General features: G+C 38.3%; 1 protein-coding gene across 1 annotated transcript in view; it reads left to right on the top strand.

The window, feature by feature from the left end:
• CFAP61 (cilia and flagella associated protein 61) overlaps positions 1-16,671 on the top strand; it is a 91,721-nt gene that overhangs the window by 1,407 nt on the left and 73,643 nt on the right. The window contains exons 3-8 of the mRNA XM_053460634.1: positions 229-382; positions 6,855-6,931; positions 7,230-7,297; positions 8,161-8,287; positions 9,882-10,014; positions 13,621-13,774. Of these exons, the coding sequence (XP_053316609.1) occupies positions 229-382; positions 6,855-6,931; positions 7,230-7,297; positions 8,161-8,287; positions 9,882-10,014; positions 13,621-13,774 (713 nt within the window). The remainder of the gene's footprint in view (positions 1-228; positions 383-6,854; positions 6,932-7,229; positions 7,298-8,160; positions 8,288-9,881; positions 10,015-13,620; positions 13,775-16,671) is intronic.

The following is a 16,671-nucleotide window of genomic DNA, read 5'->3' as shown; positions in this document are numbered from 1 at the left end:
AGATTTTATATGAGGACCATAAAAGGGTAAGACTATATGCTACATAAGTTGGAATTACAATATATACTGTTGGCAACACAAATCATTATAAAAACATTTCTTTTAAGTTTATTGAGTATATTTGTGCGCGTTAAATCAAAAATGATAGCTTCTTTGGATGATCTTCAAGAAATCCCAGTTATATTTTATTTACAGAATGTTTCATATCATCCTAAAATTTTAATTTAGGGAAAAAGCTAACCTGGCTGTGACCATCAGTAATGAGAATAACACTGTGGTGGCTCATGCTGCATTTCTGGACTATCCAAACTGGGAGATCGTCGATCAGGCGGAATGGGAAGCGTGGTTTCACAAGGAAGTGGAGGGAAGCAGCAAGTGCACGGTGAGTATTGGAAGCTGCGCAAGTACCTGGAGGCTTTTTCCCCAATGATAAAAAAGAATTATTATAATTTTACAATATACAATAATAAACATTTCACTTTTATATGAGTTTGTGACGTATTGATTTCTGTAACTGAGTAAGAAAAATTGTGTATTTTATTTATATAATTTCATTTATAAGCCCATTTTGTGCTGCTTGTATATCCATTATAATGACTATTAGGGTTAGAGAAATGCAAAATATTAAGGACATACTAGTTTGTCTAAAAACATATTAACCAGTTAAAGGTGCTGTCCCCCTTGAATTTAACACTTTTGTAAGTAATGCAGCTTTTGAAACATGATTCCTAATACCGCTGAAGTATAAAAACATTAAAAAAAAGAATTTGACAGCAGATAAGCACCATTCGGCCCATCTAGTCTTTTTTGCTGATGTAAGGGACACAAACCCCTATCAGTCTTTTGTCTGGTCCCAAAGCAAGGATATCTTTATGTCTATCCCGTGCATGTTTACATTCCCTCACTGTATTCGCCTCCACCACTTCTGCTAGGAGACTGTTCCATTGATCTACCACCTTCTCAGTAAAATAGAACATCTGACCCTCTAGTTTAAGACTATGACCCTTTGTCCTAACATTGTTCCTCCTCTAATTAAGCGTGCCTCCTGTACTTTGTTAAATCCATTTGAGAGTTTTTCTATTACATCTCCCCTCTGTCTCTTCTCTCCTCCAAGCTATGCATATATTCAGATCCCTTAGTGTTATCTTATAATTGTTATCCTGCAAATCACTTACCATTTTTGTAGCCCTCCACGGAACTCTCTCCAATGTGTCAATATCCTTCTGGAGATAAGGTGTCCAGAACTATACAAAATACTCTAGATGAGGCCTGGATAGAGATCTTTGACGTGGCAGAAACACTGTTGCCTTTTCAAACTCTTTATTGCATTGTCTGCTTAGCTTTAAGTCATCAGAAATAATTACTCCTACATCCATCTCCTCCATTGTCATTGACAGAGCAGTGCCCTCAATGCTTTGTTCTGTCTTGGGATTTTTATGACCTCGGTGCATTATTTTAAATTTATCAACATTAAACTGCAGTGGCCACACTCGACCATTCTTCTAATTTACTTACATCGTTTGACTTGTTCCACCCATAAGGTCTACCCTGTTGCAGACCGGTATCATCTGTAAAAAGACATAACTTACAATTAAGCCCTTCTGTAATTTTACTAATAAAAATATTAACAGGTACAGCTCCCAATACTGATCCCTGAGATACCCCACTAGTGACGAGTCCTTCCTCTGAATATACACCATTAACTACAGCGTTCTGCCTCCTGTCACTCAACCATGTATTCTCTGGGCGACAGTGTGGAATGCCTTTCTGAAATCTAGATAGGCGATATCAACAGCTCCATTCTGGTCTATTATTTTAGCTACCCAGTGAACTAAAAAAATAAAATAGAACACTGTAATATACTCATACCGAACAATTCTGATCTCATGGAAAGGAGGATCCGTCCTTAAACAATAATAACAACATAGTTGCAGTAAAACTTTAATGAAAGGAAATGCCTTTTTTTCAGCTCCCATACAGCACGCTATGCGCATCCATATTGCATAATATAATGGTTCGACTGAAGATGCGTGTACACGTCGGAACGCGATGGTTTGCATATGTGCAAAACCGTCACATACAGAGGGGTACGCGCATCTTCAGTTAGATCTGACCGATATCGACCTAGGTATATAAATACCTAGGAAAAGGTTTTTCCTATATGCTTCCCTTAAAGTTTTACTGCAATGATGTTGTTATTAGTGTTTAAGGAATTCAAAGAAACATTTTTTTTTCACACCACAGTTTTAAGAAGGACCATCCATCCCAAGCAGGGATGTTTGGGAGACAAGCCAATGTTTGGGTATTGGGGGGAGCTATTGAGCCTTTATTGTGTGTCTAAGAAAGTAGAAAAGAGTGTTCATATAGATAATGATAGTACAGAACGTGAAAGGGCGTGATTTCCCAGATGAGGAGTTGGATCTGCAACATGAGGAACCACTAAACACACATTTCTAATATGAAGAAACAATAAAGTTCTCCATTCTTCAGTGTGTTGTGTCACTTCCAAAACACAGGGTATAGAGAGACAGTGGGAGAAGCGGCCAGGCGAAGAAGATAAAAGCGCGTGATAGGCAACCAGAGACGTAAAATGATGATTGACAAGTTAAACCAGGAAACCAACTGGTGTCAATAAATTTCATACATAATAGCCTTTGCTTAACCAGTTGGTCTGGAGTCAAGTCCTAAAAGTCATCACCAACCTAAAAAAGTAGAAACTGAGGTACCAGGATTGTGAAGGATCAGAGGTTTGGTCATGAATACAAGGCTTTAGGGTGAGGGGACAATTCACTATTAGGAGAGTTAAAAATCTATGTCTACAGGGATTGATGTAGTAAGTGATCTGTGAATGGTAAGGTAAAGGACTGAGCAGTCCATTTTTGAGGGCAGGAGACCCTTTAAACGGAAGCTACATTTACATTTGTCACAAAATAAGGCCACTTGAGCAGCACTTGTTTATTCATTCATTAGCTCATATTTTAAACACTGAATTAAAGACCCAATATTTACAGTCTTGGCAGAGTGCCCTCCAATTAACTAATTTATCTCAGGCATAAATTGCAGTTACCTGGTCCATTATAATCATTAACAAAATATTAAACAAAAGGCCCCAGCGTGCATCCCTATAATATCTCTAAATGTGTGTATTGTGTAAGAAAGAAGCTAATAGCAAGCCATTACATTTTTAATAGCCGACTTCATGATTCAGTCTGCCCTTCACAGTCCACGCTCAGCATGTCGCTGATAAACCGCATAGCAATTATTATCCTTTTTTTAGTCCACCAGGGGGAAAAGTACATACGGAATTATAATTTCTCCGTGCCACATACAAGCATGTTTTATTAAAATCTCTGGATTGTAAATTTAGGCATAATGTAACGAACGGTTCCTCTTAGTCTGTCAATTCTAGTTTTGTCAGACCCGTTGAATGTATGAATTGTAAATTGCTGGCGCTATATAAATGAAAGCTAATAATTAAGAAAAAATCGAATTTACAGAGTTGTACAACCGAGTTATTGGTATCCCTAATAATGATTCAGGTTAAAATCATACTAAAATGTTAAAATGGTATGTGGGCAGGGTTAGGAGGTTTTGTTGGAGAGTACATCTTATGCCGATCTTCTCTTCAAGAACAGAAGAACAATTTATAAAGGTCATGGTACCACTACCAATTTAAAAAAATCTGATGTCCCAGTTCATTTTATCTGGCTTTTTGAAAATAGGACATTTTAGATGTAATGTAGACGTTGGTAGATACGTTGGACAGACTCCTAGCAGAAGAAGTAGAGGTTAATACAGTAAGGAAATGTAACTCCTCCTCGACCATGAACATACATGAAAACAGTTGGTCACTGAGGACCAAGGACATATCCCCCTACATCATGGTCTCTTTTCTCCGGCGTGGCTAAATCTCTGCCGGTGAACAGGAGACGTCAAATGACATCCCCTCTGACAGCCTGCGCCTAAAGCTGTCACATATAATGTTACAGCACTCTAATTGAGCACCGTTGCATTTAGCAAGAATTTAAATGCCTGAACAGAAGCTCAGGCATTTCCTTCCAGAGACATCAGCCCTGGCATGGCTGGGAATCCCCTTAATGTGGCAGGAGACCCTGGTCAGGTTTCTCACTAACTATGTGCGTGATCAGTCAATGTGTAGGTATGCTGTAGCCTCAATGAAAGATCTCTCAAGGGGCTGAAAACAGCAATCAGAGGGCTCCTTACAGGATTCTCCTGTAGATGGAAGCCCCACTGTGGAACCCCCTACCGCACAGGGGAACCCCCTGATTGCCGTGCAGGCTATATCATCAGTGCTAATAGAGATTCCTGGGGTGGATCTCTACACATTGTGCACTGCTCTTTAATAATAATTTGTATGGCTACACTAGTTGGGAAAGAGGATCATTACAGTTCAACAGTAGCAAAAATCTGAAAATTGTCTATCCTGAATCCAAGACGAAGGACCGATTCATTCACACGTCGTCTTTTTAATGTGACTGTCGCCTTCTCGACACATCGGTTTAAAGGCAGTTTTGTGCGCCCCCCGACATCGTTATAAATCACCTGTATGGTGGTCTTTGTAGATTTAAAAGGTAATAAAATAGTCATTATCATGTGTTTAGATGGAACCCTCATTAGGGCTGGCCGCTGGATTCACATTCCATGTGGAAAGTCGCTGATTCTGTCCTTTTTATATCGTGTAGTTATATTAATGAAGCCAAACTATTTTATCTTACTCACAACTTCTACTTTTTCTAATAAATATTTTCATGTTGAACCATTTTACAGAGCGCGCCCTACAAAATATATTGAATGAAGGCATAGATTGGAAATGTTCGCTCTCTCCTCTAATCCAAACTTTGACTTGCTCTACTGCCACACACAGTTAATTAGCTTGCAATTGCTATAAGTGATGGGTGGCTCAGAGTGATGTGAGTTTAACCCAGCGATCAGATTTCTCGTCTGTAAAATTGTGATTGGATATATTCAATGGAAGTAACTGAATGTATTCTAGTACCGTACATTAATATCAAAATGTATGAAATAGAACATTGCACATCCATTGCCGTACATTGTCCGCAGAACTAATTAATAATTTTTTCACACCAGAAACGTGTTATTATTTAATAAGCGTATAAATACAACATAATAATTAGTACTTGGTAATTTATAGTGAACATGTTACACAAAAGTCGCAAATTGGCAGAACATGCAAATAGCATGAATTATTACAAATACCAGATTATGGAGATTTCGGCTTTTTTTAATGGCTTCTTCACCTTATTTCCTCAGATCCGTTCCTCAGTCATTCAGCGTATTACAATTAAATGACATTTGGTGTTTTCTATTAAGAAGCATTTATGTCCTTGTCATGATAAATCTCTGCCAGATGTCTTTCTATTTATGTCGCCACAGATTAGGTCATGAGATTTTTGGTAAAAGACTACACTAACACCCCAATTTTCAGCTCTTGGCTATGCATGTGATGTGTCAATTGTAATATAAAACATTGGAACAGCCTTAAGATCTGCCAAAAAACCAGCTGTCTTGCTGCCTGCCTCTATTTAAAATGTATATATTGTGACAGGAACGACCCGTACCCAAGTTGGATACACCCGGCGAACCGTGCTTCGGTGATTAATTCCTTCAAGCGCCAGGCAAAGCCAGCGTTGAAAGTAGGCGGTAATACACAGGATCCGCAATAGCGCTGTAGCTAGCTGTAGCGTAGAGTGTACAGCGCTTGTACCGGCCTGAAAAGGACAATGGGATATTACAGCCCTTTACCCCAAATACCAGGCAAGACCAACGCTGAGGTGAAACACAGCCTTATATACACAGCTAAATCAGACATAATTGGTACAAAACACACACAGTTCCCAACAAGGTCCCCATACCAACTCACATTAACATATTAAAAGGTTTATACACAGAGTTATGTCTCTGACGTCCCATGTGGAGAAATAGTCTGGGGAACCTAAAATAGGCTGTTTCGTGGCCTTCCCAAAGGAGCTCACCCACAGGTGTCCCTGGGTATCTCAAGGTCCCCTTTATACCTGGTCCAAAAAACACCTTGATTGGTCGCTGGGACGGAGATACAGTCCGTTTATACTTCACTGGGACATGGTTGACTTCCAACCTGATGCAGAGTTTCAGAGCTTTTGTATGTTTTCCCCCATGAAGAGGTGAATTCCTAGTCTTCCCTGTGGAGCTCAGGACCTCCTCAGTACAAAAAGCGACATGATCTGTCGTTTGGGGTCCTAGCGATGCCTGGTTAAAGTGTTAGTGGGTCCCGGCAAAGCTCCGATTTAGTTCCACAGCATTCTTATGTGCCTCCCGGTCGGACGCACGGAGCCTTTTAGGGTTCCCTGAGGACCAATAACCAGTCAGCTCCTGGAAGTTTGTCTGGGAAGCTTAAAAAGGGTTCCAGTTGGTGTCTCTGTTCCCACCATAAACCCACCTAGGAGAAATTATGTTAGCAATCCACACAATGATAAAAGGCTTTTGTAGGAAATAGTGGATCCGGCACAGGACAAGCCTTGTCCCAGCGCTCCCTGGGCCCTTCCAGGAGTCCAGGGCATGGAGGTTTCCGTGACATATTTATTACCAAAAAAGGTTTCTAATAAACCTGCCGGTCCCTCTTCACCCAACGTATCAGTTGGTCCTTGTCATGCGCTTTGAATGTATGGACTGTAAGAAGCACTGTGTGATTTTTTTTGATGCTATATAAGTAAAATATTACAATAATAATAATAATTATAATAATAATAATATAAGCACACTGCTGGTGTTATTGAAATTTATAGACTTGAAGCAAATCTCATGTGTTAAACTGATTACTTTACCTTTCCTTCCAGCCTTTGAACACTTTGTTTCTCCACCTTTTTGTGTCCAAAGATGAATATTCATTAGAAAGCATCCAAGAGATCATAAAGTAAGTCAATCATTACACCGTATGGGTTTTTGCTGCATGTTCCCGTATATTTTGCGTAGCTTGGAAATACTGTTACCAGTATAATAAATAATACAGCACAACGTATTGATTTTTTTTGTACTAAACCTATTGTGTATAAATGATCATGCGTGGACGTCCAGGCATAGATGACATCATCACGTGTGCATCATACCTGTAGTTTAAAAATGCTCCAAAACATTCTCTCTTGATAGTGTTTTTCAGATTTTGCTCTTCTTGTGAATGCTCTTCTAAACAAATCTATATTTTTCATACACAGGGTTGTTTTTGATGCAGTTCCAGATGTGCACTTCATATGCCTGATAACACCAAAAAACGTTTCTTTAGGTAGGTTCTTTCTCAGCTAACAGATTGTTAATAAGCATTTGATATGGGACTGAGGCTTAGACGTAATGTAAGGATACTGCTAGGATAGTAGGTATGTGGAACAGTCTCTCAGCTAAGGTGGTGGAATTTAATACAGTGAAGGAATTTAAACATGCATGGGATAGGCATATATCAAATTCTACTTTTCCTTGTGTAAAAATGATACACTTTTAATGAAAAGCAAACCAATGTATATATCAGTTGCTAATAATATTGGTTCACCTCCCCCACAAGAACATACATTAAATTAAATATTTATTAAATATCATTGAATATTTCATTGTGATCTGGAACATTTCATTTTGCCTAACAATATGAAAAATTGTTAAACTTCATTTCATGGATAAAATCTGAACTTTTATTGCCGCAGTAAATTACATTAAACATATTTGAAATGTCTCCTCTACACCTTAGCAGTTAAACATATGGTTGTAACTCCTAAGGTGGCCACAGATGCATATCTAGTGTTGTAGTTAATGTATGTATTTCTAATAAACTTTGGGTGTTATACTGTTATTATCTATACCGGTGATCATACTGTGTCAGCTACTTGTGGGCACTTCTCGTAAGTTAAATTATTGGCCACGGGGGAAAATGCCTCGATGCCCGTGTTGCTTGCTCTTCAGATTGGGTGAGAATATATGGACCCCCTGTTACAGACATTATGGGCAGCCTAGTGTGCATCACTAAAAGATATCAGACATTTTTGATGTTTTTGTATTTATCTACAGTGTGTGTCTCAGGAAATCCAGTTCATACATATATCATTATTTACACATGCTAACCCCAAATGTATTCATGAATATCGTTCCATTTCCCTATAGATCCAGCACTGGCGTCTGTGGTTGAACCCATGAAGACTGTTCCAGGATCAAAATTTGCTGAGGAGTATTCAGTGTCTATGTGTTATAGGCACAAACATCGTCCCCAACTGTTTGTCCGGAAAGCTAGGTAACTGCATATTCATGTAGTGTCGCATTGTTCCCTGTGATCATTCATCCATCATAGGGGCTAAAAAAAATGGAATAATGTGCAGAAAGAGAGATTTGCCAACAACCACTCAGACAATTCAAGCCTTTGTTTCGCAGATCACAACTTTTTAATGCAAGTTAGTTGCTCCAGTGTATTAAGGGTTTGTGTTATTAATTGTAAATGTTTGCATCTTGATAACCAGCAATGGTAATCTGTTCTTCTCAGTCATGTTAAACCCTAAAATGAAGGGGTTCTTGATGACCTGGGTTAGCGGTCACTGGAAGGCATGATGTTGTCTTGTATTGTATACTGTTAATAAGTGATATAGAAATCAAGATGATTGATATATACCAAATATCCCCATAGCATGAGTTGGCACGTGATGCAGCATGTTCAAATCTGCAATCGATGAACACCTGTCAAGCCTTGGCATCTGAGTTATCCCAAGGAATCCTAGGTATCTCTATAGGCTCTTGTTCCACCACCTATAGCCATACATTGATCCCACGTAATCGGCCACGGAACACAATGTTATATATCTTTCATGTACTGGTGTTTAGCAAATTAGAGTCTACCAATACGCCTTTCTCTAAATGAGAATTAGTAAGTAATAAAAGTATCCACCAGAGGTCACTAAGACCTTAAAATGTTTTTGAACCTATCAACCTTAAACAGTTATTAAACAGACAGATTTCGCTTGAAATTATGCCTGCATGCATGTGACAGATTAGTCCTTTCTTTCCATTTTCAAATACCATGTCTGGTTGGAATAATATGAAAATTCACTGAACAGAAAGGGAATATCTTCAGTTAACTTTTATGTCATTTTTGTTATATATCCGTGGTTTGGATGGTTGAAGGTTTTGACTTCTAATATTTTACGGTAGGATTTATAGCGAGGCTGTGCATTTTATTGTAGTGTTTTTTTTGTTTCTGGATGTCTCTCCTGATCTTAAACATATTTAGGGTGTATTTATTACAGCGTCATAACACAATGATTTTCACTGCCCACAATTCCTGTTTTTAATGATTTACTGAGCTCTTACAAAACCCAGAATTGAACTACATGTCTGTATGGACCTGTCTCCATGGGCCATGAGTTCTGGATGGTCTTCTAGAATTTAGCGCCGGTAGTTGTAACTCCGGGCTCTATTCACTAAAGTGTGCCGGAGAGATGCAGTTTCATCTCTTTGAGTTCACTATGCATTATGGCCCTAGTAATAGGACTGGACTATAGAGGATAAATGTTCAATGCACGGTAGAAATGCTTCAACCTAGGAACCCACACCAGAAGCATCCTGCAACATGCTTTGGTAAGGTGATATCAGGAAGATGCCAGGTGAACCGGCCCCCGAGATACGTAGAAACTTTGCTAATTACATATTCGTAATTACAGTATTTCCCACATTAACTACAGTTACAGACTTGGCAAAGAAAACAATCATTGTTAATAATTTCTTAGTACCCAAGGCGTATAAATGTTCAGTAAACAAAGAATGCTACGTAATTATATATTTGCATTGTGTGCAACAACAAATTAATAAAATAACAATAATACCACTTTTTTTTCTAGGGTAGAGGATAATGATGACTTAGTTCCCATATTCATGCGGCATAATGACACTCTCAGAGGCATATATGGTGAATATTTCGTCTCCGAGTTGATTGAAGCCCAAGATGAGTGGAACCACGCTGCGGTTTGTGAGGTTAGTGTGACTATTGTTGACAATTTCATTACAAGCAGCACGACAACACCTTTTTCCTAAGGTACATTTTGCAAATATACACTTAAAGGTGCTGCCCCAGCTAGAGAAAGATCAATTGCAGTATTTCTGGGAGGGTAGTATATAAATGGAACAGCCTCCCAGCAGAAGTTGTGGAGGCTAATACAGTAAGGGAACTTAAACAGGCACGGGATACACATAAAGCTGTCCTCACAGTTGGACCAGACCAAGGACTAATAAGGTCAAATCAGGAAAATGGGACAAATGGTTCATTTTTAAAACTTGAGCAGTATTCAAAATTATGTTTCAAACGCTGCATTACTACAAAAGTGTTTAATTCAGAGCAGGGGGGCAGCACCTTTAACTGGTTAATACGTTTTTAGACAAACTATTATGTCCAAAAACAGCGTTATGTCCTTAATATTTTGCATTGACAGAGAGATCTCCTTGAGCTGTGTATTGGTGCACTGTGTTATTTTACGTTATGACCTCTTGTCCTCTTTCTTCTCCTTTACTAGAGTGTTTATACAAATAAGCTTGTCATATAAATAGAAAAGAAGAAAAAATATAGAAGTTGAATAAGTACAAATCATACACAATTGTATGTACCCAATGCTCCAATTAACGTCCTGTAGAAAAATATATAGAAGTATATTGGGTATGATATGAAAGTGCTGCCATTTGGCAGTAAAAGTGTGTACCTGTGCTTGATATTTTATTTGTTTTTAATACAAGTATTGTAATTTTGCTTTTTTTCTAGCCACTATTGGGGCCCATCTCCCTTCCTGTGTCAAGAAATTTGTAGGCATATAGTTGGGTTAAATGATTAAATAATTATACCAAACAGGTGCTAATCATCATCAATCTAATATGTAGGTTGAAACCCAATTATTAACTGAAACAGAAACAGCTGTCTAAGAGAAATAAAACTGGATAAGGTTGCAGAAGACAAGTAATGTCAAAAGGCATAAACCGTGGCAAGACTGAGCACAGCAACCACACACCAGGGAGTTATACTGCATTAGCAAGTAAAACATATATGGGGTAAATTGAATTGGCCAGCTTCAAAGATGTCCCAAATAGGACATGGGAGCAGGATTACAAAATATGAAGAAAATAGCTCCACTTGTAGTTATTGCCCTATAACTTGCAAAACCCCCCAAAACATTGGTATTTCTAAACTCAGGGCAAATATTAGAATCTATTTAGGAAGTTTTTCATTAGCCTTTGTAGATCAAAGTCAGAAAAAAGTGATTCTTTACCATATTTTTTACCAAGTATTGGTATCTGAAGAAAGCCCTTCTTGCCCTGGAAAAAAATATAACTTGTATGGATACAGTAAATGAGAAAGAAGAAAATTTTTACAGCTAAACAGCCTTGGTCACGAAGGGTACAAAAAGAAAAATCAGCTCGGTCCTTAAGGGGTTAAAATATATTTTTGAAGGCAATATTACTTTATATCAGAGTAGACATGTACAAGTGGGCCAAAAACTATTCAGGCTAATGTTTTGGCCAAATTTAGTTCTTTGCCTATTTGGTTGAGACAAAAAACGGGGTCACTTTTAATTCTAGAAGAAAATGTGTTACCCGGTCCCCGCCTAACTGTCACTCTCTCACTCTCTGTAAATGTTTCCCTACCTTCTCTGCCGACACTACAGGCTTGATGTTCCTGGAGGGATAAGCCAAATGGCAAATGATTTAGGTAAGCTAGAAAAAATGTTTAATGTGGATAAATGAAAAGAAAAGCATCTGGGGCATAAAACCCAAGGACAGAGTATAGAATATTTGACACAGTCCTAACCTCAATGTGCGAGGAAAGGGATTTAGGGAGACTCGACCCGAATTCAGTGAAATTCAGAGAAATTCTGTCTTTATTGAAGCGAAATGCCATGTGCACACCTTATTTAGAATACTGAACTATAAAATAAAACATTTGGGAAAGTGACACAAAAGGTGTTTTAAACCGTTTTTAATTGTCCCCTTTCCCCGTATATTTTTTGAAATGGCCATACACTGCAATGTTACATACAGCATCAAAATCTAATGTGTGTTATCTGTTACCGTATAATACTGACCGCAGGCTCCATGCTCACTAGTTACACACCCTGCCTGTTTAAATAAATACTTTGTATACATATTGTATGTACTATGTATAATACACGTGAGCTTAATTAGTGTAATTCTAAATTACTTTGAAAGCGCCCAGACTGCACTTCGGACAGTCCAGACAAACGTCCAGAGTGCCTTGCAGCTAAATTAACTGCACCGACGTGTCTAATGTGCCGCCATACAAGATAAAAGCACGTGGCTGTGTGTATCCAGCAGGTGGCTACACCCCTGGGATTAGTTGGCTGTTGGCCTTAAAGTGCCAGGAGTTATTTTACTGTTCAGTCCAGTACTGTCCTTTAGCGATGTATTCTGGCCTAGGGCAGCAGGTCCAGTGTCCCACCGCAAAAACCAAGGAGCAAGCTCCCCCGCTGTGTCCCTGCTCAGATTCTTCTATAACTCCATGCATGTCCTATTCTTTTTTTCAACGAAAATAATCAATACTACCGATGTGTTTACCGACTTTGGGTCTACTGTTCTCCCTGTAGTTTCATGTTTATTTGTTATTAAGTGTTTTCCCTGTGACTTCTGTAGCCATATGTGCATTGCAGGTTGTTTGAAAGCTAATTATAACTGACAATGAGTCATTAGTGATGTAGCATACTGCAGACAGCAACATAATAAATAATATATTCCTGTCGCTGGCTTCCAGCTCTGGAATACACGGAAAGAAAGACGTTTCCGCTCATCACTGTAGACCCTCACCAGAACTGTTGTCGATTGGATAGACAACTCTGTACGAGGAGAGGTTGACGCCAATTTTCCCTGCCGAGAATAAAGCTGGCAAGCCCTCTTTGCACATATGGTAGATGGATTGGTTAATCAGCCTCTGCTGAGTGTTGGCCCCAAAATTACCGAGCAGCCAGACAACTGCAACGCCTCGGCTTTTGTTCATATTCTCAACCCGGACAAAAACAATCGCTCAGTCTTTGGGAGAGAGAGAGAAATGAATGCATTTGTTTTGGATGTTTTTCTTTATGCCTTTCCATAACAGCTGTGAGAACTTGACTTATTTTGTAGTAATTCATGTGTAAAAAAATATAAATTAAATTAAAAAATATATACATTGTATTTCTTCTGTTATAAAAACAACCATATCTTTTATGGATGTTTTCATTTAGGTCTATATTTAGTTTTATTAATCGGTAAGTACTAAGCAGGGGTCGGCACCAAGATTGCTCATGGTGGATATTTACTGAAGTCTGTGGTGGACAATTTAATGGTCTTCTACAGACCTTCACAAACCTTGCCATGGACACTGGTGTCCTCGTACGGACACCTTGCCTATCCCTGGTACTAAGTTGCCTATACATATATTTTCACGTCAGTCTTGACACTGACTACTCCCAGTCTGTAGTTGGAGGAACTTCATTAGCATTGTAGATAAGAATCAGCTCAATGTGGTGTTTGAGTTTAATATGTAACCAAAATACACAATTATTGTGTTTCCCCCACAATATTTCCATAATTTCTCTTTTTCAGGACAAGGGCACTGCCGTAGGCTTCATGAGCGTTAGTTCAAAGGTGAATGTCCAGTTACTACAGGAGTGCTTTGACCTGGGACCTTTTCATGGACTATGCAAACCGCATCCTGATGATGTTCTGGAACCAACAAAAGAACAAAGATCTGTGAAGGGTATGATCAAACTAACAAATATTGAAAGATAATGACTACAGTGGTATATTTACTACACTGATACTAGAATCAGCAATGCTTCTAGATGCTCAAGTTACTTAGCAGGAAAAAACCTAGTCAGAAAATATATCTTTCATACGCTATTTATTTTTTATTTTTTAACTGAAATGCCTCCTATTCCCTGTTTCTAGAACTAGTTCTAAAACATGTTATAGTGTCCCTTTTTGACAGGGTATAAAACTGTTTTATTCAATCAGTCTTGAAACAAAAGTTCAAACTTAAGACACTGATGTGACGGAAATGTACACCGCTGCGGAATCTGATGGCGGTATATAAAACAATAAATAATAATAATAATAAAATAATAAATGCACAATATAGATACAATTCCTGCACAAGCAGGTTCTGTAGCACTAGTACAATGTGGTAGAATACAAACTACAAACATTAACATTAGTAATATAAAAAAATGAACAATAACATGAATAAATACAGCACTTACAGTCTGTAATAAATAAAACATGTAACACTCCCCACCGGACAAAGTCTTGTGCCAAACACGAGTGAATAGACATAAGGACATGACATGTGACATAAATATGCTGTCACTTGCAGTATGTACACAAATAGAAAATACGCAAAACACGTCAGTTGCGTCCAAAAAAGAAGCTTATGTAATTTTATATTTTTTTTTTGGTTGGGCCAATAAAAGGTATTAAAAACAGAAAGTAACCTACTGTGGGTTACAACTGAAAATACTACTATGGACCCATTCTAAAATCAATAGTACATTATCCAATTCTAAGTGCTTATAAGGTATTTGTTATTGTAAACATTACAACACATCACATTGCCAATTTTGTTTAAGCAGTGAAAGGGTTAGGTACGTAATTCATATATTTACTATGCAAGGTGCCAATTATGGAACCTATTCAGTTCAGTCTTGCCTCAGTCCCTTGTTCTTCAGCGATTTGCCCAGTGAGCACAATAGGCAAACAGCTGCAAACTAGCCACAGAAAGCCTAGTGCATTAAAGCATGTTTTGTTTTCTTTGTTTAATACCATAGCCAAAGGACACAAACCCCACACAAGGTAGTATGAATAGCACACAAGCAAATGTGATGGACAGACTGCCGGAATTTCTATTTATCAACCTTAGCACATTATATATATATATATATATATATATATATATATACATACAGTTGTGTACAAAGATACAAAGAAAGTACATCCACTTTGAAGTTTATGGTTTTACGTCAGGATATAATAACATCTGTTCCTTAGCACGTCTACAAATTAGGTAAATACAATCTTAGATCAACAATAATACATGACATATTACACCGTGTCATGATTTATTCAACAGAAATAAAGCCAAAATGGAGAAGCCATGCATGAAAAACTAAGTATACCCTTATTGCTGACATAGGAATGAAGGTGTTAAATAGCAGACAGGTGTTGCTAATCAAATGCCCTTGATTAATTGATCATCAGCAAGTGTGACCACCTCTATAAAAGCCACAGTGTTAGCAGGTTGCTGCTCTGGAGCATTCAGGTGTGTGTTACAACAATGCCAAGGAGAAAAGACATCAGCAATGATCTTAGAGGAGCAATTGTGGCTGCCCATCAATCTGGGAAGGGTTATAAGGCAATTTCCAAACAATGTCAAGTCCATCATTCTACAGTGATAAAGATTATTCAAAAGCATTCAAGACAGTTGCCAATCTTCCCCGGTGTCGACGTCCCAGAAAATTCACCCTGATTTCAGACCGTGCAATGTTCAGAGAAATTGGCCATGTGGTATCTGTGATTTTACAGCTCCCTGGGCTGGTCAGGGGAGATCCCTTTGATCCCCACTGCCAGAAAAGTATACTGATTCATTCCCAATGGCATCAATACAAAATGTTATTAAAAAGACTGTTTACGTTATGCTAATCTATTAGCAAAATCCCTATTGCAAAGCAGCATTCTCTGGCGTTTTTCCATAACCTTCGCACTGTCCGCAGGTAGTCATTGTTTTGCTCTTAGAAATCCATGTTAAACGACAATATGTAGTAATTAGGCAAAAATCAATTGGAAGTATAATGTCCATATGCCATTTACGCTGGGGATAATTACAGTTATTTGGATGCTACTCTATGTGGGGTAAGGAATCGGTTGCTTGAAAACACTATTTTCAAAGTTGTTGAAAAGGTTTTATTTCCTCCGATTAACATACTGATGTTGAATCCCGCTGTTTTAACAGAGTAATGTATTTTCTGTTTCCTGAAAACACTTTTAATTTGGTCAGGAAGTAGCAGCGTGTTCAGTACTGAACTGGGAATATCTGTGTTATTCTGGACAAAAAAGTGCAATTTTATATCGTATGTTGGTATAAGGGCTGATAAAGTGAATGGTGTTGTGACATCTTGTCCGATCAGTAATTATGAAAAAGGTACTGCTTCATAAATACACCATGCGAGATACAAAGCAACCAATGATAAATGGTGAGACAATGCCCCAATGTTTTATCTCGCTGGTTGGCTGTCAGGTGCTTTTTGGTAACGGATTAACTGTAAATCCTATGGAGAGAACCGTTTAAACACTAGCTAATGTGGATGCCATTGGGAGAGGTATATTCATTCTGTCGGGATCGGTATGATTATTTCTCCCTTATCTCTCCTCTATTAAGTTGCTGATTGTTGTTGATTGCTCTAGCCGTTGTAAGAGGGGGGTAAAGAGAAGGGAAAGAACGTCAGTACAGAAATTTGATTAGATTATTGTGGGAGTGCTGCTGGGTAAATATCTCCAGAATACACATACAGCTGGCACAGCCTCCAATGTAAAGTTTCTCTGTGCCTGATATATGATGTTGTATCCTGGCGCACAGCATGGAGAACAACAGCCATAGAGGTA

Source organism: Spea bombifrons, chromosome 3 (genome assembly GCF_027358695.1).
Source record: "Spea bombifrons isolate aSpeBom1 chromosome 3, aSpeBom1.2.pri, whole genome shotgun sequence".
In the NCBI taxonomy this organism is placed as follows: domain Eukaryota; kingdom Metazoa; phylum Chordata; class Amphibia; order Anura; family Pelobatidae; genus Spea; species Spea bombifrons.
The sequence above is the reverse complement of the archived record's forward strand: the minus strand, read 5'-3'. Positions and strand labels throughout refer to the sequence as shown.